Genomic DNA, 22,727 nt, shown 5'->3' with positions numbered 1-22,727 from the left:
AAATTTTTCTAAAGAATTTTTCATCTTAAACTTTCATATAGGCTCATCTTAGTTCTTGAGCAAAATTCACCGAAAAATTTCTCCTCTTACAGTCTTGCGCATCTTGGTTCTTGTTTGCTTCCCATCTTTGCTGTTATAATATTGATGCAATTTTAAACCCTTTCAAATATCTCATTTCAATACAAAAGTTTCTCCTCGTGTGACACAACATGCAATTGTAGATGTGAAAAGAAAAACTTCTATAGACACCAATTTTAGTCCTATGGAAGCAAAGACAATTTTAATAGTGGCCACCTTTTCATCCTGAAAAATAGAAAACACAAAAAAATATCCATCCAACACTGTCAGAATCTTCAACTTGATTAAAGTTATTACCCACAAAATCTTAACAAGTTATTAGTTCTCAAAGTAATTCATTTTAGAACAATAATAGACAAGTCTAGATAAAGAAGAATACACTAAGACAATTGATAAATGCATATTTCATTGATGGCTAGCATTTGTTCATTGTTTTTTTCACGTTCTTCAATTCTCTCAAAATTAAAAAACTACAAAAATCAACTTTGTCAATAATAATAAAATGATCAATGATCATCCTATTCATAAATAGAAAAAAAAATAATCATTTTATTGAATTAATAATGAATACAAAAAAGAGAGAAAATCTTACCAGAAATTAGGTTTGGCATGTCCTTTGGTCGCTGATTGCAGCCGCTGGTGTCTTGTGGTGGAGCTTTGTTGGTGTCGCTCTCTGGTTGTTGTCGTTCTTGCTCTTTGGTTGCTACCATTGGTCATGCTCTATGGTCGCTTAAGTCACCATGAAGCCGAGGTTATCGTGACTTCTTCGAAAACTTGTTCACTACTTACCACTAACCTTCGTAGAGCCTTGCTTCCAATTATAGGAGCCATCACAATGTCGAGACCATCACGTCTTCTTTCAACCGCTCGTTGCCAACCTTGAAGATATTCCGTTACAACAAATTGATTTGGGAAAGGGGATTGAAATTAGGGTTGGAGAGTTGTTTCTAACTTTAATGAAACAATGAGTTTGATTAAAATTCATCCTAACAATTAATTTTAATCCAACCATTATTATTTATTTAAATTGAGATTATAGTTTTTTTTTTTAAATTGAAGAGATCCACTCCTCAAAGAACCACTCTGTCACTGATGGCGAACAACCCCAAGAACCACTCTGTCACTGATGGCGAACAACTAAACTACACTCATCAGTTTCTTATACTTATATTGTTATAGGATATTCATTTTTTTTTACGTGAATAGTGATAAGAAAGATGGAGTAAAAGTTTATTAACAAGTAGTAATAATAATACATACGTAAATTAACATGAACCTCAAAATCCTAACTGGTTTTTATTTTCATATCTTACAATATTTTCTATAGTAATAATAGTAAATCCCGAAACGTTTTTTAGGTGAGCAAAATTAATTATTACTTATTCTTACTTGTAAAAAGAAAAAAAAAGAATGTGATTCTTAAATATTTTTTTTCTAAAATTCAAAATTTGTAATGGAAAAATTTAGGACCTCCCAAAATTTACCGCTAAATATTTGACTGCTTATTTACCATATGTTGTTTTCTTATGCCACTGACTACGCAATGGTTTCGGTGCCTACAACAAAGGGAAAGGATTCCCTTTTATAGCTTCTGTGGCAAAGGAAACAAGGCTCTCCTACGTGACATAAACATGCTCTCCAACACAACAGGCAACAAACAGCCTTTGCTTCTTTCTTTCTTTTCATCTCACGAATTCATATATATTCATTCTGCAGTGACCCTTTCTCTCTCTCTTCCTACCATTTTCACAAACCTTTTTATTGCTCCCATTTCTCTCTCTCTCTTGCTACATTCTTTCTTGCAGATAAAGCAACTATTTTTTCCAAGCTCTTCCTTCTTCAGTTCCATTCCATTCCTCACAAGAGTCTCTGCATTCTTGATTTCACAAGAACATACCCTCCTGCAAGAACCCGTTTTTCACTTTTCCAGCTTCGTATATTCGGATTCTCGGGAGTGAAAATGTTCAATGCGCTATTCAAGCCCAAATTCTATTCCAAGTGGTACTTCTCTGTTTCCCTCCTTCCCTTTTTTATTTTCTTCTTAAAATAACAATAATGATGATGAAATTAAAATGTGAAATAGCAAATCGCGGTTGAAGTTAATAAAGATGAGGCTAGAGACGATATGCAAGAAAAGGAGCGCGGTGCAGAAATTTCTGAAGAAAGACATTGCCGACCTTCTTAGGAGTGCCCTTGATTACAATGCATATGGAAGGGTATTTTTTCCTTCCCATTTTTTATTGTATATTGTGATATGTTATCTACACCATGTGTATATTCATTAGGCTTGTTAATTAGTCTTTACACTTGAAGCAGGCTGAAGGAGTTCTGGTCGAGCAAAATCTGACGTTTTGCTATGAAATTATTGGAAAATTTACTACTTGCATATTGGGTCACGTTGGAGACCTTTATAAGCAGAGGTATGATTTTCTGTGTATGCAGTAAAAGAATTAGTATTTTTCTTTTTTGTCTTCAATCACTCTTGCGTTCCTTTTGTTGGGAGGTTCACTGGTTAAGCAGAAGTTTAACTTGACAATATTTTAATTTTCTTCAATAGGGATTGCCCCGCTGAATGCAAAGAAGCTATACAGTCATTGATATATGCTGCAGCAAGATTTTCTGATCTGCCGGAACTACGCGAGCTCAGAAGCTTGTTCACCGGGAAATTTGGGAATTCTCTTGAACTTTACATAAGTAAAGAGGTAATGGATGGGACCACTCTTATAGCCTGTAAATTGTTTTCATGATGACAACTTTGTTTCCACTTTCTACCACTTACTTGAATAATTGCAGTTTGTTGAAAAGTTGAGGCAGTATCCTCCTTCGAAAGAAATGAAGATCCAGCTGTTGCATGATGTAGCGCAAGAGTTCTCTATAGAATGGAATAGCAAGGCTTTGGAGCAGAGACTTCACTCACCGCCTCAGTTACATTTAGTAAGTTTTACTTATAATTGATGATTAGTTTTTTCTTTATTTTTTATTATCTAAATAATCAAGCATATGTTTCAGCAAAAATATGAATCTGAATTGGATAATTAGAAGTGAATTGATATATACACTTATTCAGCTATACATTATATTCAACAACTGAACCTTGACACTATCAAGTTTAAGAATGCTTTTGGCTTACCTCAGCTTTTACAGCTATGTTCACAAAAGTGATTACTTATTCCAAGCATCCTTCTTGTTGAAGGAGAAGGCTAAACCTGATCTACTAAATGATCATGAGGATCACAAGAACAATGATGTCTCCCTATTTGAAGGAAAGAAGGATACCAGTGATGCCTATTGGAGGTCGCCACGAAGCAGCACTGAAGATGACAATTCATCGCTGGACGGCCATAATAAGGCTTGTTCAAGTTCATTAGGAAGCGTATCAGAGGATGAAACAGAAATTAAGAGGCCATTTTCCTACAACCTTGTTCCACCTCCTTATGTGAAACAAAAATTGAAGAAAGGTGAAAGTAATATGAACAAACCAACAAAATCAGAAGAAGCTCTCAAGCTACCACACGAGGATAACAATACTTTTTCAGATTCTAAAACGTGTGGCACTGCAAAGCTAGAAGACTCAAGTGGAAAGGAGTCAGAGAAAGCAAAGAAACAACCCCAACAGACTAAACCTGCAGAAGAAGAAGAAAAAGAAAGGACAGTGGATGGGCTCTTAATGCATTACACTAGGAAACAATCTCCTCATCCTTGTTTTCAACATGACAAGGGACCAGAAATGGTGAGGAGGACAGCGAGACATGTGCATCCTAGTCTGCCAGATTATGATGATTTGTTGGCTCGTCTTGCAGCTCTCAAGAAGACAACCCAACCAGCCTAGACTAACCAGCATCACATCTTTTATTTCCTGATTTATTGTTAATCCAACCTCTCACCGGCCACTGACAAATAGTTCTTCCATTCTTATATGAATTTTTTAGATAGATATAAATTTAATGTCATTCTTTTTTCAAAAAATTATAAGTAGGTGCAGTTATTGACCCACTCACTTATTTACATTTACAATTTCAGATAATGAAGTCGAAAAGAAAATTTTGTTAATTTTCAGGGTTAAGTTATTTTTTTGAATTAGAAAGTATTTGATAAAATTAATTAATAAATGTAAAATGATATATAAACATATTTATATGATTTTCATATAATTTTTTAATTTTATGAAATTATATTTCTAGCTAATTATAATTTAAAGTTTTTTAGTTGATTTTGATCTTTTATATTTTTTTGCAACTCCTATGATTTTTTTTAACAGTCATATTTGGTTAAAATTTTAAAATAAATAACCAAATCATTAACGTAGAGAAGGAAATGATGAATGAAAAAAAAAAAACTGGAAGTTATAAACTCAAATTCTACTATAAATAACGTTCAGAACAAAATGTTAGGACCCTTTTTAAAAGAAAAATAAATGCCATGCTGTGATATAAGATAAGTTCATTAGAAAACACTTTTAATTTGGTCAACAAATGGATGGATCAAAACTACTTAATTTTAAAAATTATAGACTAAATTTTTGTATTTATAAAAGGGAACAAAAATAGCAAATGAAAATAATTTATTGTTTACCTTAAAAAAGTTGCAACTTAAATATTACATTAACATGAAAAGTGTAATTAATTTAAAATTAAAATGATGGACTAGGAGTGTTTGTGACTCGGTTTAATTCAGTTTTTTTTTATCGAAAAGTCCCTCGAACTAAAGTTAAAAAAGTTTAATTTTGTTCGATTTTCATTTAAAATAAAATTGAAATTAAACCAAACCAATATTTTATGATTTGATTCGATTCAACCTTTACGATTTTTACTAAAATATTATTTTATTAAATGTATATACTTTCTTTTTGTATTTTAAATAAAATGACATTAAAAATATTGTTGATAACAATCTACAAAACTTATTAATCTAAAAAAATTGTAAAATTTTATCTATTGTAAACCAAACATATCTTAATTAAAAAAAGTCATATGAAAAAGAAAGTAATATACATTGTATAAATTTTGTATACATAACATTACAAAAACATTATGAAACTCAAGTGGTACATATATAAAATGCACAACACTAAGGTAATACAAGTGTTGCGGTTAGGTTCGATTTCAAAAACACAAATCACAAATCGAACCAAACCAATCGATTTGAGAAAAAAAATCATCCAAACAAATAAAAAAAAATCGGTTTGATTTGGTTTTCAATTTTTTTTAGGGATTTTTTATTTTTATTTTGGATCAATTTGAGTTTGAATGCCCCTATACTATACAATACAATTTGGAGATTACTTTTAGATTTTATTATTGGACTTGGTTCTTACAATGAAAAAGTGAAAGTGAAATACCTAAAAGGAAAATACCTTTTTGCCCCCATTTCAAAATTTCTCACCCCTCCCTCTTCTTTCTTCCGTTACTTGTGTCTCCCCCCACCTTCCTGGCACCCCTCCCCTTGTCTCCCCTTTTGTGGCCCAAAACCTCTCCTAAACCTTCCCTTCCCAAACTCTTCATTCTCTCCTAACAAAAGAGAAAGAGTTGAGAGGCACAAAAAAAAGATGATAGAAAAAGAGAATGAAAAAAAAATATAACAAACGATAAAGAGATGTATGATTATTCTTCTTTTTATTATGACTCTTTGTTTGTTTGTGAAATTTTTTTCCTCGAGGAATTTCAAAAAGAGGTTCCAAGTGAATAATGTCAAATTCTAAAATCTAACTCTTTGTTTGATGATGAAGTCTCCCATGTGAAAAAGATTGAAGATGAAATTTTAATGGAGGAATGTAAGACTCTATTTCTTCTAAGTTGAATGATGAGCTTATTTCTTATTGTAATTTTGTTTGTTGTCTTACTATGCAAACTCTTTTATTCTAATGCCTAAGAAAGAACTCTACATTAAGGATCAATGGACAATATAATTTGGAATGGATGCACATGAGAAACAAGGCAATTGGGAGAAGAAGAGTTTGGATCATCTCGTCTCTAGACCTAGTGTTTTGATTGATATACAACATGTGTTAATTATTTATTTGTGTAACATCTTTCATTAAAAAAATAACACATGCTAAAAGAATATAAAATCTCAAAATTATAATAATCAGAAAATATTTCTTGTATATAAATAAAGTCAATAAATAAATCTTTACATGTGTAAAAATATTAATCCTAAAAATACTGGCATATGAACATTAAAAATATAATAAATATTGACTGCTTATAAATTGGAAAATCATTTACTCTTAGAACACTAACTAAATTGGTAAATTGGTTTTTAGACAATCTTCTTATTGACCTTTTAAGCAAGCTAGTGTAACTTTTCCATTATTGGGATGATATGCAAAGCACTTTGAGCAATGGTGGCCTTTGATTTCGTCTTTATTATAGAATGACAAACTTATAGTTATTCATTATTCTTACTTATTTTATATACTTGTGTCAAAAACCTTGTATTGTGACAAGATAATGAAGCCGTAAAACTAAATTTGTTCATTTTCAGGGTTAAGTTAATTTTTAGAATTAGAAATATTTGATAAATTTATTAATAAATTATAAAATGACATATAAATCGTGTTTATACATTTCTAGTATTTTTGTTAGATAGTCACATTTGACTAAAATTTTAAAATAAATAACATAAAATTAATGTACTTAAGGTAATGACGAAAGAAAAAAAAACTAGGAAGTTATAAACTCAAATTCTACTACAAGTAGCGTTGAAAAATGTTATGACTTTTTTTAAAATAAAAAGAAAAATAAATGTGACAATTTAAGATTAGATAAATTAGTAAACAATTTTTTTATATATGAAATAAACACTTTTAATTCGGTCAATCGATGGATGGGTCAAAACTTTGATTTTAAAAATTAGAGACTAAATTTGTGTAATTATAAAAAGAGAACAAATACAAATTTATTTAATATAATAATAATAATAATAATAAAATTGTTCTATGATGTCACGTAGCAATTTTATATTCATTTCTTCTATAATAATGAAAAAATCATATTATTTTTATTTTTTATTCATTAATAACTATCTTTTAAATATTTACCTTAATTAGAATATATTTATTTAAGTCAAATTGATAAAAAATACTTTCTAACTAAATTTTTACACAAACTATGATATGAATTAAATTTTCTTATATCAGTTTTATTTGGTGTATATTTAAGTTCAACAATAATATGACAAATTATTTATCGTTTTTATAATGATTATTGTAAAATAATTACACAAAATTATTTAATTACATTGTTTGCTATACTAAGGTTAGACCTTGCAAATAAAGATTATACTAGGAGATATCATTTATTTGTGATTACAAGAGAAATAAATGTTTATTATTGTGTAAGAATTGTACTAATTAAAATTTATTTAAATAATTGTTCTTTATCTATTATTTTTATTATTTGTTGTAATTATTTTTAACCAATCCAATATATTATATTAATATTTTTTTTAAAATAAAAATAAAAATCTAATATTTTAAAATAATTTAATTTATTTTTTTACTTACTAAAAAGATATATTTTATTTTCATGAACCTCATCATCCTAATTGTTTTCAATTTTTATATCTTTTATAGTAATGATAACAAATCTGGAAACGTTTCTTAGGTGAACAATTAGTGTTTGGTTTATAATTTCATTTTCTGATTTCATTTTCTGAAAATTGTTTTTATTTTTAAAAGATTAGAATTTTAAAAATATGTTTGGTTTGACTTCTTGTTTTATGTTTTCAAGAAATAAAAATATGTGAAAATGTTTTCAAAAATCCAACAAAACAGTATTTCCACCCGATAGTTTTGTTTTGTTGGTACACGCAGCATAATATGAGGTCCATATGATTTTTTTTCTTTTAGAATATAATTTTGAAATTAATTTAAAATTAATGGTCCAATCAAGAATCAAATATGTGACTTTTGCGTTATTAGTACAACACTCTAACTAACTTAGTTAATAAACCAATTATGTTATAAATTAATTAATGTCGTTATATATAATACTAAAATATCTAATGTATATTTAATGCAGATGTAAATTTACATAATAAATTTTGGGATAATTAATTTTTATCTAATAATTAATTTGTTTACATATACAAATTGTAAATAAAAATCATATTTAAATAGTTAATTTGTTTACATATATAAATTGTATATAATAAACATCTAAATATATCATTCAATTAAATATCATATTTATTTATTTTTCAATCATTATAATAAACATCCAAATACATCATTCAATTAAATATCAAATTACTTTAAATATTATTTACTATAATAAAAATCTAAATACAAAATCCAATTAAATATCAAAATGTTTAAATTATCAAATTTTATAAATAAAATAATATAAAGAAAAATTATAATTTTATAAAATATTCAAAACATACGCATTAATATATTTTTCTCATTTTGTATGCAGAGCCCCAAAAGCCTTACGAGATTAGATGCTATAATTTTGCTATAAGTTTAGCCTCATTCTTTATTACTCAAAATAAGAAATTTGAGCTTTTTTGTTATTTGAGAGAATTTCTTGGATACTTACACAACCCATTCATAGGTACCGTTTAAAGATCCATCAAGAACATTTCTTTTCTTCAACACAAACTCAATTTCTTCTTCCACTCAATTTCTCTCTCTCTCTTTTTCTTCAATTCTCACACAAAAGGAAGAAACCATGAAATCCGACCGAGGGAAGGAGAAAGAGAAAGAGAACGATAGCTGCATCAGTTCTCATATGCAGACCCTTCATCGCCGTCTTCTCCACGCCTTAAACCTTGGCACCAGATCTCAACTTGCACCCCCCATCCCACCCAGTCACTTCCCTCCAGGTCCTTATTCCGTGAAATTTTCTTTAAATTTTCTATCTATTTTACTTCCGACATAGTGGGCACCCTTCTACCCATCATTTAATTTTCTATCTCGTTGGTTCAAAGTGATTGAACTGTGTTTTTCGTTTCATGGTTTTTCTTTTGGTCCTGGGTCTGAGACCACGGTGTCCCCTAACACATTGGTCAGAGAATTATCTGCTCGCGGTGTGTAGTGTGTGGCTGCTGCTGTCACAAGAGAATTTTGCACATGGTGAGAATCGAACATGGTTCTCCCGTTAAATAAATCGTTTTCACCCACTCATGTGAATGCAGCAGGGCGTTACACCGTTGTGCCAACCCTTCGGGTTTTTAGTTTCATGGGTTGTTGTTGTTGTTGTGAATCTTTTTGAATCTCTCTCTCTTTTTTTTTTACAGACATTTTGATGAGAAGACAAATAGATGGAAAAATGTGCTATGATCAATTGGTGCGCTCTTGATTCATTATCAGGAGATGCACGTGCAGCACGTCATGCTATTGTTAAGGTGCATTGTTTACATGCTTATTTATTTATTTATTTATTTTGGGCTTTAACCTTAGTTAATAGAACATGTGAACCTGAATTTGGAGTTTCATGCTAGTTCATTAGAGTTATAAATCGTACATGACTGTATTTACTTGAAAAGATTGAAGAACTTAGAGAATTTTTTTTATGAATTTGCTTGAGTCAATTCAGCATACTTAGGAAGTTAGGATTATATTTACATCAGGGGAATTACCTACAATGACTTATTACATTACAATTCAATTACAAATAAATAGAAGAAAGAATTCCTAAGGGCCACTTGGTTTGAGATTTCACCTTGTTCCCTGTTTTCTGATGTATATACAAGAAAAAGTGAAAATAGAAAACAATAAAAAGTCATTTTTTACTGTACTAACTTTTGAAATCAGTAAATAAAGTGAAAACAGAAAATAATAATAGAAAATATTTTCTCAAGGCAAACATATACTTTTTGAAACTGGTTACTAATGTAATACTATGTGAATTCCAACATATATATTTATGTAGAATGGTTTGATATAAATTAGTTGCTCTGATATTTTCAATAACATTGAAATATGTACTTCCCTAAGTTGCTTTAATTCTTTAGGAACCTGTTGCCGATATTTTGGGAGCGCATTATTATGGATTTTTCAATGCAAAAGTGAGGCTTTGTTAAGCATGGCATCAGATGTGGCAGTAAAGGTAATTAGTTTTATACCCAATTCATTATTGCAATTCCATATGTTGGATCTTGTCTATTGTCTGTCATCCTTGCTATCTTCACATCAAGTAGAAGTTGCAACACCCTGTGCTATTGCTTTGAATTTGGTAATCTCAAATTTGAGTGCTACAAGTGAGAAGGCAGTTATGGAAGCATTGAAAGAAACAGAGACTTCCATGCGTATTGTTGGAAATAGAAAAGATTTTGCTGAAGGTGCAAAAAAAATTGAATATTTTGAAGAGACGACTTTGCTTTTGAGCACAATACTGTGGCGCTGGCCTCCTTCTAGGTTCCCTGTTGGTAATGATGTTATACTTATGAAAGTCTTAGCAAACATCCATACAAGGACAGATAGTTCTATTAAACTTACACTTTTAAAGCTGTACACATCTTTATGTATTAAAATATCCCTCCACCTTCCACTACAAACAAAAACTTTTCCTTATTATCATCCATTCTCAAGTATTTAGGCTAGCTAACGTCTATTTTGTTACCAGCTTTATGTGATTCTGTAGCAAGAAAACTTATAGAGGATGGAGAGGTATTTCCACAAATGTTTGTGCTTGCTCAATGTCTATTGGTAATATTTAATTGTTCTCTAAGATGATCACTGTAATATAATGTATTACTCCTGATAAAGATTGGTTTTATCTGTTCAGAGATCCCAAGCGAATTGTTTAAAAGTGGTTGGTTTGTGTGGTGAAGCTCTTGTTGATGCAATAATTTGTGGGATGACAGAAACTGGGCTTAGTTCTAAATAAATTGGGAACAACCATGGGTCTTTGTCAGTGGAAGCATGCCAGTCGGCTCTAATTACTCGCTGGGCGGGTGATCATCATATCAAGTTTTGGAAACAAGGAATTGATAGAATTCTCCTTAATCCTCCTGATTGAAAATATTCAAGACCAATTGTCTAAACCTGTCTTGTCATTGAAAAAACAAATATCCATGGTAAAAGAGGGATTAAAAGCCAATTATCATCTTGGTCTTGGGAGTTATCTATGACTATGAGACATTCTTTGGTGGCTTACTATTCACTGTGGAGAAAATTTAAACCCTCGTACTCATGGAAGTGAGCTCTGCATCAACTTACTAATTACATGTGCATTGTAAATTGTATTCTTTCCATTATAATTTCTTGATGGATTTATCATGTGTATACATGTTGATGTTATAATATATATCCTATGTCTCAGTTTCTTACTAATACTGTTGAAGGTTGATTATATTTCTGAAATTTTATAGGTGAACTTTTATTTCACCTTCACTGTGTTGATGCTCTCCAACTATACTAATTCTAATTTCTCCTTTGTCTATAGCTTGAGTTTTGTGGATACACTTGAAAAATGGTGCCGAATATGTCAAAAGGATATTGCTGATCCTTTTCAAGGCGAACCAGTATCAAGGGCTGTTCTCGTGATGATCCATTCTCCACGTAATTCTATCTCCTCGCATGCTAGATTCTTATTATTAGATGTACTGAATGCGAAAGGCTTGTCAGGCTTGAAAAGCTTAATTTAATACATACTCTGGATTATACATCATCCCTAGAAAGTTATGGATCATTTGATAAACTTCAACTGGTTATTAACTTAATTGGGTTGACTTGTCTTTCAAGTTTACCAGAGTATCAAAGATGTATCATAGAGAGCAAAGGGATAAAGGCAATTGCTCTTCTTGTGAAACGATGCTTGATTCAAATTCATATTATAAAATCTGGATGCTATTATCGCTTTGAGAATTAAGGGTTTTGATGCTATTATTGCTTGAATCTTATCCCAATTAAATTCATACTAAAAAGTTGGGATGACGGTTTTGACACAATTCTTGTATGAATTTGATTCATACTATAAAATCGAGATGATATGCTTTGAGAATTGACGATTTTTATTCAATTATTGTATGAATTTCATTCATACTATAAAATCGAGATGGTTTGCTTTGAGAATTGACAGTTTTGATGCGGTTGTTGTATGAATTTTTATCCAAATTCATACTAGAAAATTGGGATGGTATGCTTTGAGAATTGACGGTTTTGACGAAATTATTGTATGAATTTTTATCCAAATTCATATTAGAAAATTGGGATGATATGCTTTGAGAATTATGGTTTTGATGCAATTATTGTTTGAATTTTAATTCAAATTCATACTATAAAATCTGGATGGTATTATTGAGGGATTTGATGCTATTATTGTATGAATTTTATTCAAATTCATAGAAAAAATTGGGATGGTATTTTTATAAAAGAGAAGTTGAACAACGGTCACAAGGTGTGAGATGTTGTAGCCCTCAAGAGTTACAGACACCAGAACAACCAACTAACAAAATACACCACATAAGTAAGCACTAGAGACGCCCATGTGCAACTTTTCAACCAAACAGATTATCTCTCCTAGTAATCTTGGAGCAAGGTTTATGTATTAGTAGATGATGCAATTCTGGTTTAAGCTACATACTAAAAGTGTAATAGGTGCCTGGTTTTGGCTCCTTTCTAGATTTAATCTAATCTGTTTAGGAACCAAATCTCAGAAACCAAACAGCTGTATTAAAGTACCTCTGGTACTCTTTTCATATATATGAATATATTTATCTTTGCTGATAAAAAAACAAAGAAGCTTATCTCTCCTAGTGTCACTGACAACACAGTATCATTGCTACTGCCAAACAGCAACAAAGCCCCCAACAAGAAAATTGGGTATGAGAATTGACGATTTTGATGCAATTATTGGAATCATACTATAAAATTGGGATGGTATGCTTTGAGAATTGACAATTTTGATGCCCATTATAGTATGATTTTTTGTTCAAATTCATACTACAAAATCAGGATGGTCATGGAGTTGGATTAAGGCTAAATTCGAAAGAGTATATTTCTCTTTCTATCAGTGGCAGATGCAGATGCTTATGTATGAAAGATGTCGCGGGAGTTAGGCTTGATGGAAGGCCAACCACTGGCAACCTCTGTTTTTGCCGTGGGTTTTTCGATATTCTGATAATATGTTAATCGCAGTATACGCATGTTGACTTGTATGTGGGGTTTTAGTACTCTGTTCTGCTGGGTTGGTTTTGTTTGTTAGGTTGCCTCTTACAAGGCTTTCTGTTTGTTGTCATCCTCTCTGTTTGTCTGTTGAGGGTTGTCATATATCAGACCTTGTGAATTATGTTTCAGCCTCCTTTTCATTTTATTAATAAAACTTATCTTTGCCTTCAATTTTTTTTATTCAAATTTGTACTAAAAAATCTGAACGGTATTATCACTTTGATAATTGATGGATTTGATGCTATTATTGTATGAATTTTAGCCAAATTAATACTAGAAAATTGGGATGCTATGCTTTGAGAATTGACTTGACTATTTTGATGCAATTATTGTATGATTATACTATAAAATTGGTATGATATGCTTTGAGAATTGACAGTTTTGATGCAATTATTGTATGAATGTGATTCATACTATAAAACCATAATGGTATGCTCTGAGAATTGACCAAAATGTGCAATTATTCTTTGGCAAACTGGTTTCTGTTTCAGCTGTATGCGTTTAGGTGCACTTCCTAGTGCTGTTGAATGTTGATGGATAACTACAATGTGGGAGAGCATCTAATTTGGAGCCATATTCGATGGTTTTAGATTATAGCTGCTTGCATGGTTAGTCTTGTAGCATGTATGGATGTAGTTATGCGGGACATGCTGTTATGGAGTGAATGTATGTCTGTTTTATATATCAGATGTTTATAGCAGCAGGACTGGAGGCTATCAGATTCGGATTATTATGTGTGAGCAAAGTTTCGGGGAAGGCTACTGTTATTGCTGCAATAGGTGTCAGGTATATGTCCAAATATGTTTTTGCAGTGGGGGACATTCATAAGGCCTTTCACGAGTTTTTAGTGGAAGGTTAGGGTGCTAAGAATTTCCATTTGTGTAAGTATGAATGTCTTGGTGATGGTACAAAGTCAAGTGGTCTTATGCAGACAGAACTTTTTCGGCACTGATAATGTTAGGTGGCAATGCATGGGAGTAATTGAAAAGTTTTAGCAAATAGTGGATATGGGGGGATAGTATGATCATATGTGAAGCAATTAAGATGGGACTGCTTGCTGTATTATGGGTAAGTTTTGGTCAGGGTAGACTAGTAATGCTGCAACTTTATGTATTTGCAGAGCAGTTTTTAACATAAATTCTGTTAAATCTGCCTACATCTACTATTAATGAAGTTTATTTTGCCTTTAAAGAAAATGATGAAACCAAGGTTAGCAATACTGAAAGACCTTTGGCTGGAAAGTGACTCCATTTTGGTAGTGCTGACTTTTTCTAATCATACTTTGGTCCCTTGGTCTATTAGAAACAGATGGTTAAATTGTATAGGGTTAACGAAAAATATGCTTTTTGTAGTAGGTCACATCTATAGAGAGGACAACTTTTGTGCAGACAAACTAGCCCGTTTTGCTTCTTCTCTAAATGATTTTTGCTGGTTGAATTCTGCTCCTATTTTCATTGCAGCGGAATTGAATAGGAATAGAATAGGTTTGCCTAACTATAGATTCTCTTGATTTCCCTCCCATGGGTTTGGTTCATGCCCCCCATGGTCTTCTGTATTTTCTTCATCTTTTGCAATGAATTTCTTGGTTAGTGGCTGGGGGATCTTTAGTGTTTGGGGTGCCAACCTAGTCGGGATTGCAAGCTCTAGGGTGAAGTTAGCTAACATTTTTTCGTACCCCATTGCCCAGAGGCTCTTCGCTATGCGAAGGTATGGGGGAGGGATGTTGTACGCAACCTTACCCTTGCATATGCAAAGAGGTTGTTTGCGGATTCGAACCCATGACCAACAAGTCACCAAAGCACAACTTTACCGCTGCACCAGGGCTCGCCCTTTTGAAGTTAGCTAACATTGGTTTATTAAAAAAAAAATACTATAAAATAGGGATGTAATGCCTAAAATTGATGTTCAAAATGCATTTGTCATGTGAATCTTCATTCAAATAATAGGCGCTGAGGAATCATAATCTATGAAGCACGGACACTCCAGTGTCTTGTCGTGTCCGGTGTCCGACACGCGTCCGTGTCAGTGTCCGACACTGACACGACACACGTATTACGTTCTATATTTTGGACATTACAGGTGTCCACGTGTCCGTATCCGTTCGTGTCCGGTGTCCGTGTCGGTGTTGGTGCTTCATAGATCATAATAGGCGCTGTATTTGGTGGATTGCTCTAACTAGTACTATTTGGCAGCATAGGAATTCCCTACTGTTTAAGGGCACCCCATTTCAACCTCCCAACGTGATGGATGATGCTTTATTTCATGCGTGGACTTGGCTTAAAGCTACAAGAATAAGGAAGACGAAGGCAGCTGATGCTGCAGGTGACCTAGAGGGCTTTAACATTCCTTTTAACCAGTGGTCTACCAATCTTCTGGAGTCCTTCTGTTAATTTGTCATTTATCTATAATAGTGGGGTTTTTTGTTGGGTTGTTTTAGGAAGGTGGCACCTTGAGTGCTTTGTATCTGTTTCACTCAGTACCTTTGGTACTGTTTGGCTTATATATTAATAATACTATAATTTTGCCTTCAAAAAAAAAAAAAAAAATTCGTATTGTAAAATGAGATTGTCGGCTTGAGAATTGAAGATCTTAAATGTAATTGCAGTATGAGTTTTTATTCAGATTCATACAATCAAACTTGGATGATATGCTTTAGACGTATTCAGGAAATCTCTAATCTGTTGGGATTCAAGGTTAGCAATGCTCCTTTTGATTACCTGGGTATTCCTATTTTCAAAGGAAATCCAAGGAAAATATCATCTAAGGCCTATTGTGGATAAAATCAAAAACCTCAGCCTTGAAAGGGAAGTTTCTCTCTTTGATGGTTATGGTGCAACTTGTGAAATCTGTCATAGAAGGAACCTTGATGTATCCTTTCGGTTATACCAATGGCCGGAAGCTTTAATTAATGAGCTGGTAGAGCATATTCGAAATTTCATCTGGTCAGGTGATAGCAAGCACATGAAGCTGATCATGGTCTCTTGGATGAAAATGTGTAGGTCTCTGAGTGAAGGAGGTCCTGGCCTAAGGTCTCTCAAAGTTATTAACAAAGCTTCCATCTTGTCTCTGACTTGGAAGTTCATTTTTTCAGCAGATCATTGGGCCGAACTGATGAGAGCAAGGGTTCTCAAAGATGGTTTTCAGGTGTGTAGTTATACCAAATCATCTCTGTGGTCAGGGATCAAACAATTTTGGAACACAGTCTGCACATTGGTTGATTTGAAATGGCAAAAAAACAACTTCTGGAGGCATAAATGAATCTCTAAGCCTATTGCCATAGCCCTGAATATTCCACCTAATCTCCAGAGTAATCTGCAAGCCACAGTTGCAGACTTCATCCAGCATGATCATTGGTTAGTGCCTGATTGGCTGTAGCCAGCATAAACACCACACATTGCCTGTCAATTTGTCATGTTTAGATTGTGTGGCTGTCAATTTGGCTGAATAGGAGTGGGGGAAGCATTTAGTGCTATTCATTGCTCTTGGGAAGATTATATGACACTTATGGTTGGCTCATTCTAGAATCCAGACTAGCTCCTTATCCCATTTAAGCAAGCATGCAAACATAAAAATATTTCATAATTCGTCCATTTCTTTTCTAATTGATTAAATATGACAGTTTTAATTCAACAAACCTTTTGAACCTATGATCTGTTTTAATAACAATTTGACTACGAAATTTTGTTTGGGATCAACTTTTAACCTTAACCATGACAAAAAAGAATTATATCATTTATTTATTTCTATTTATTATATGATTTATGATATTTATATTTTTAAAAAATTTATTGTTTCTTTTTTTATTTAATTCTAAATCATTCAACATATTTTTTTTTAAAAAAGTGTTTTACATGCAACATAATAAATCAAAGTTTGAATCTCCCTTATAAGATGTGTCAACATTTATTGACCAATCATGTCTAAGAAAGAATTGTGGTTTATTCATTTTTCTATTTTTCTATTCTTTCCGTCTGTCTACAAATACATAGTTGGCTAGGAGGTGAATTGTGGCGTGTTCAAAGATCCATCAAGAACATTTCTTCTCTTCAACACAAACTCAATTTCTTCTTCCACTCAATATCTCTTTCTCTTTTTCTTCAATTCTCACACAAAATGAAGAAACCATGAAATCCGACCGAGAGAAGGAGAAAGAGAACAATCGTTGCATCAGTTCTCATATGCAGACCAAACAAATTTTTCTAGTAAAACCAATTCACGTGAACCACTTTCGAACTAGTTTTAGGTTCAAAACCAATTTCAAACCGTTAGGAGTATCAAAGGAATTGCACTGATTATATGGTAATATAATATTTGCAATGGGTAGAACATAACACATGCGCGCAAATTGGTCCTAATCTTAAATAGTAAATTATATACTCATTAATTCAATGATATATATACATAGGATAAAAAAACACATTTTGAAGAATTCATATCATGAGGGTTTGGAAAAAAAATATTTTGCTCACCTCTTGAAATAAAAAATTTGTATTTTTTGTTATTTGAAAGAATTTTCTTGCTCTGTTTCTTTTTCTCGGTCCTCACACAATCCACTGATACATACCATTTATGTGTGATTACAAGAGAAATAATTGTATATCCTTATATAAGAATATTGTAATAATTTGAAATTTGATTAATCAATATTTCTTTTTTATCTATTATCTTTAATTATAATTATTTTTACCCAATCCAATATATTATTATACTAATATTTTTTTTCAAAATAAAAATAAAAATCTAATATTTTAAAAAAAATTATTTATTTTTTAATTACTAAAAGATATATTTTATTTTCATGAACCTTGTAATCCTAACTGTTTTTTATTTTCATATCTTTTACCGTAATAATAATAAATAGGTGAACAAAATTAACTAATACTTCTTCAAGAATGTGGTTCTTGAATATTCCTTTTCTAAAACAAGGTACGATTTTAACTCCCTCTTATTTATGCAATTCTTAGAGTTCAGAGTAATTAATGTGATTTTATTTTTTTATTTTGATTGAGCTTAGGAATCAATTACTCTGTCAAAGGAACAACACTCTCTTAATTGCCTTTGCTTGTTTCTTTCTTTTCATCTAGCAAATTCATAGATATTCATTCTGCAGTGACCCTTTCTCTCTCTCCTTTTCTCGCATTACTACCTTCCCCTCCTTACCATTTTCACAAACCTTTTTATTGCTCCCATTTCTCTCTCTCTCTGTATTCTTTCTTGCTGATAAAGCAACTCTTTTTCCTTTCTTTTCATCTACCGAATTCATAGATATTCATTCTGCGTTTCTCTCTCTCTTTTTCTCGCATTACTGCCTTCTCCTCCTTACCATTTTCACAAACCTTTTTATTGTTACCATTTCTCTCTCTGCATTCTTTCTTGCCAATAAAACAACTCTTTTTTCCAAACTCTTTCTTCTTCAGTTTCATTCCAATCCTCACAAGAGTCTCTGCATTCTTGATTTCACAAGAACATACCCTCTCTGCAAGAACCCGTTTTTCACTTTTCCAGCTTCGTATATTCGGATTCTCGGTAGTGAAAATGTTCCATGCGCTATTCTATTCCAAGTGGTAATAAACCTTATCTGTTCCCCTCCTTTTCTTTTTTATTTTCTTCTTAATGATGATGAAATTAAAATGTGAAACAGAAAATCGCGGTTGAAGTTAACAAACGCAAGAAAAGGAGCGCGGTGCGGAGATTTTTCAAGAAAGACATGGCCGACCTTCTTGGGAGTTCCCTTGATTACAATGCATATGGAAGGGTATTTTTTTCCTTGCTATCTGTTTCTTCATGTGTCTTTCACAATATTTGGAAAGAAATGCATTAGGTTCTTAAATATTCAAATTTAATTTCTCTTATCCAATCACAAGGAATTGCTGCAAGTGACTCAGGAAAGTATTTAATGGACTAATTCAAATAACTTGATAGCCTATTGAAAAAAAAATGCCTTTTTTTTTTCCTTGCTATCTGTTTTTTGATGTAGAATGGTTTGATATAAATTAGTTGGTCTGGTATTTTCAATAACATTGAAATATGTACTTCCCTACGTTGCTTTACTTCTTTAGGAACCAGTTGCCGATATTTTGGGAGCCCATTATTATGGGTTCTTCAATGCAAAAGTGAAGGCTTTGTTAAGCATGGCATCAGATGTGGCAGTAAAGGTAATTAGTTTTATACCCAATTCATTATTTGCAATTCCATCCTGTGCTATTGCTTTGAATTTGGTAATCTCAAATTTGAGTGCTACAAGTGAGAAGGCAGTTATGGAAACATTGAAAGAAACAGAGACTTCCATGCGTATTGTTGGAAATAGAAAAGATTTTGCTGAAGGTGCAAAAAAAATTGAATATTTTGAAGAGACAACTTTTCTTTTGAGCGCAATACTGTGGCGCTGGCCTCCTTCTAGGTTCCCTGTTGGTAATGATGTTATACTTATGAAAGTCTTAGCAAACATCCATACAAGGACAGATAAAGCAACTCCTTTTTCCAAGCTCTTTCTTCTTCAGTTCCATTCCATTCCTTACAAGAGTCTCTGCATTCTTGATTTCACAAGAACATACCCTCTCTGCAAGAACCCGTTTTTCACTTTTCCAGCTTCGTATATTCGGATTCTCGGGAGTGAAAATGTTCCATGCGCTATTCTATTCCAAGTGGTAATAAACCTTCGCTGTTTCCCTCCTTTCCTTTTTTATTTTCTTCTTAAAATAACAATAATGATGATGAAATTAAAATGTGAAACAGAAAATCGCGGTTGAAGTTAACAAACGCAAGAAAAGTAGCGCGGTGCGGAGATTTCTCAAGAAAGACATGGCCGACCTTCTTGGGAGTTCCCTTGATTACAATGCATATGGAAGGGTATTTTTTTCCTTGCTATCTGTTTCTTCATGTGTCTTTCACAATATTTGGAAAGAAATGCATTAGGTTCTTAATCATTCAAATTTAATTTCTCTTATCCAATCACAAGGAATTGCTGCAAGTAACTCAAGAAAGTATTTAATGGAATAATTCAAATAACTTGATAGCCTATTGAAAAAAAATGCCTAGCAATGAACAACTTCCTGCACTGAATCTTGTGATTGGATCAAGGAAAATTTGCATTGGATCTAAATACAATTCTTTTCATATAATGAGGGTATTAGTTACTTGAATTGATAGCTGAGAATTTGATCTTTTTGCATTATATTATTTTTTAAATTTAATTCCAAATATGACTGCATTTATTATTTTAGAGGAAATAAATATGAAATTGTTATATGACATCACATCATACAATGAATGTTTAAAATTATAAATATAAATATTTTTTTATATTAGAATTTGAGTTTATAACTTCCTTATTTTTTTTTCTTTCATCATTACCTCCGGTACATTAATGTTTCTATGTTATCTGTTTTTAAATTTTAGTCAAATTTGGTTTCTGACAAGAATTCTAGGAATTTGTATAAATATGTTTTATACATCATTTTATAATTTATTAATAAATTTATCAAATATTTATAATTCTTAAAATTAACTTAACCCTGAAAATGAACCAATTTAATTAGTTCTATGGCTTCATTGTCTTGTCATAAATTGTAAATATAAATAAGTGACTGAAATCTCAAAAATTCATCCAAAATTTCAAAACTAAATATTGAATCCCCGTGCGGAGTGACCTTGGATTAACCAAAGAATCATCAAATCTAAGCTGATTGGGTCGTCTTCACGAGAGAGCTCCGGGATGGGCCGACAAATAATAATAATAATGATAATAATCTGGCATACTGGGACGCACATGCCTAGTTCTCCTCCTCCCCATTTTTGGTCCCTTGTCATGTTGCAGAAGATGAGGAGGAGATTGTTTCTTATTGTAATGCATTAAGAGTCTATCCATTGTCCTTTGTTTTTCTTTATTTGCAAGTTTAGTTTGTTGGTGTTGCTTCTTTGGTTTCTTTGAGTGCTTTTCCTCGAGTCTACCATTGTAGTAAGTGTTTTAGGGTCTTAAAGAGTGTTATCATCGAGTGGTGGTTTGAGCGTCTCCGCCTGACTCATCTTGGTATCGGCTTCTTTTTTTAAGGAACAAGAGATTTTTTTGGTTGCATAAACTTGAAAAAACCAATACTAAGATAGGTAAGCTAGAGGCCTCTCAAACCACCACTCGAGAATAACAGTCTTTCATATTCTAAAACTTGTGGAACTGCAACAGAGAAAAAACAGTCAGGGAAACCAATGATGCAACACCAACAAACCAAACTTGCAGAAGAAGAAGAAAGGACAATGATTGGGCTCTTAATGCATTACACTGAGAACCAATCTCCTCCTCATCCTCTGCGATATGAATATGACAAGGGATCAGAAATGTTAAGAGGACAGCAGGGGTTTGTGTGTCCTAGCTTGTTTGTCGACTCCTCTTGTAGCTCTCAGAAAGATAATCCAACCAACTTAGCTTAATAGGCATCACATTTTTTATTTTTACTTGTTTTTTTTACTGTTTGATCATTCTTTGGTTAATAACCAACTCAGACTCCCCACATGGGATTCAATATTTAGTTTTTATTGCTCCCATTTCTCTCTCTCTTGCTACATTTTTTCTTGCTGGTATGGCAACTCTTTATTCCAAGCACTTTCTTCTTGAGTTTCATTTCATTCCTGACAAGAGTCACTGCATTCTTGATTTCACAAGAACATATCCACTCTGCAAGAACCCGTTTTTCACTTTTCCAGCTTCATACTCTGGACCCCATATATCCACTGGAAAGATAGATGTTTTCATAAACATATACCAAAGACCAAAAGTTTTAAAATTTGAAAATTCACTATCGTTTATAAACTTACAATGTACCAACAACTCTTTGTGTTTTCTTCTAATACTCTTACTCCAAATATTCAAAGCCATGCCAAAGTCAGATATTTTACATTCATCTCGTGATCAAGCTATATATTGCTTGCCTTTAGGTCTTGATGTATCACTTTTAGTCTCGAATACTTGGGAAGGTATAGAAGTTATTGAGCAATGCCTCCAATGATGCTCAACTGTTTTTCTCACTCTAGCAAATTCTTTCTAGCTGAATCTGTTTTAAAGTAAGGTTGCCTTGTTAATATGCTACATGCTAACATCTTTACCTTAACAGAAGATAAAACAAAAGCCAAACAAATAGGTAGAAGTCTAAGCTCTTGTTAGGCATGTACTCAGATCAATATTCTTTCATCTCTCTGGATGCAGAACCCTAAAAGCTTTATCAAGTTCGTGTGCTGGAGTTTGGCCATGAGTTTGGCTTCATTCGTAAACTTCATTAGCCCCTGTTCCGAACTTTTAGAAAGTCGCTTTATTGCCACTTCTTGCTGATCACTTAGCGTTCCCTGAAGGTGTCACTATATCAGTTCTTATTCTGATAGTTTCAAATTTAAGCAAGCAAATTAATTCTTGTGCAGATATATTATATAGTTTAAAATTACCTTATAAACAGGACCAAAACCACCCTATCCTAACTTATATTTGGCACTTTCTTATCAACATGATTTAGTAGAACAAACTTCAATACGTGTTGATGCTAGTGAAAGT

The 22,727-nt window shown here is 32.3% G+C and overlaps 2 protein-coding genes and 1 long non-coding RNA gene across 7 annotated transcripts in view; all 3 read left to right on the top strand.

The window, feature by feature from the left end:
* Positions 1-1,590: 1,590 nt before the first annotated feature.
* On the top strand, positions 1,591-3,980 carry LOC100790792 (uncharacterized). Its single transcript, XM_014766324.2, has 6 exons — positions 1,591-2,079; positions 2,162-2,294; positions 2,395-2,498; positions 2,636-2,780; positions 2,872-3,012; positions 3,272-3,980. Exons 1-6 carry the CDS (start codon positions 2,039-2,041, stop codon positions 3,905-3,907), a joined length of 1,200 nt encoding a protein of 399 aa, XP_014621810.1. The 5' UTR covers positions 1,591-2,038; the 3' UTR covers positions 3,908-3,980.
* A 4,586-nt stretch (positions 3,981-8,566) lies between these two features.
* LOC102667749 (uncharacterized) lies at positions 8,567-11,890 on the top strand. Of its 4 annotated transcripts, XR_005888047.1 has the most exons (5): positions 8,568-8,904; positions 9,319-9,426; positions 10,036-10,130; positions 10,222-11,221; positions 11,469-11,890. It is a non-coding gene; the product is annotated as an uncharacterized lncRNA (long non-coding RNA). The 4 variants fall into 4 exon arrangements; XR_005888045.1 differs by having other exon boundaries at positions 8,567-8,904; positions 10,036-10,729; positions 10,809-11,890; XR_005888044.1 differs by having other exon boundaries at positions 8,569-8,904; positions 10,036-11,221.
* A 6,326-nt stretch (positions 11,891-18,216) lies between these two features.
* Positions 18,217-22,727, top strand: part of LOC102667826 (BTB/POZ domain-containing protein At1g04390) — a 5,928-nt gene continuing 1,417 nt past the window's right edge. The window contains exons 1-5 of one of the 2 annotated variants that reach the window (XM_014766132.3): positions 18,217-18,756; positions 18,834-18,947; positions 19,252-19,839; positions 19,928-20,041; positions 22,389-22,714. In XM_014766132.3, the coding sequence (XP_014621618.1) occupies positions 18,900-18,947; positions 19,252-19,839; positions 19,928-20,041; positions 22,389-22,511 (873 nt within the window). In that variant the 5' untranslated portion in view covers positions 18,217-18,756; positions 18,834-18,899 and the 3' untranslated portion in view covers positions 22,512-22,714. Of the gene's footprint in view, positions 18,757-18,833; positions 18,948-19,251; positions 19,840-19,927; positions 20,042-22,388; positions 22,715-22,727 lie in introns of those variants that run through there. The other variant, XM_006595070.4, reaches the window with a different exon arrangement.

This window comes from Glycine max, chromosome 13 (assembly GCF_000004515.6).
Source record: "Glycine max cultivar Williams 82 chromosome 13, Glycine_max_v4.0, whole genome shotgun sequence".
Lineage (NCBI taxonomy): Eukaryota > Viridiplantae > Streptophyta > Magnoliopsida > Fabales > Fabaceae > Glycine > Glycine max.
Note: the sequence above shows the minus strand (reverse complement) of the source record. Positions and strands in the feature narration are given on the sequence as shown.

Excerpts from the sequence above, each read along its gene's own strand:
- LOC100790792 (XM_014766324.2), top strand. The coding sequence starts at position 2,039 with ATGTTCAATGCGCTATTCAAGCCCAAATTCTATTCCAAGTG. Across the intron at positions 2,295-2,394 it reads ATTACAATGCATATGGAAGG|GCTGAAGGAGTTCTGGTCGA; the intron begins GTATTTTTTCCT and ends CACTTGAAGCAG. Across the intron at positions 3,013-3,271 it reads CACCGCCTCAGTTACATTTA|GAGAAGGCTAAACCTGATCT; the intron begins GTAAGTTTTACT and ends TTCTTGTTGAAG.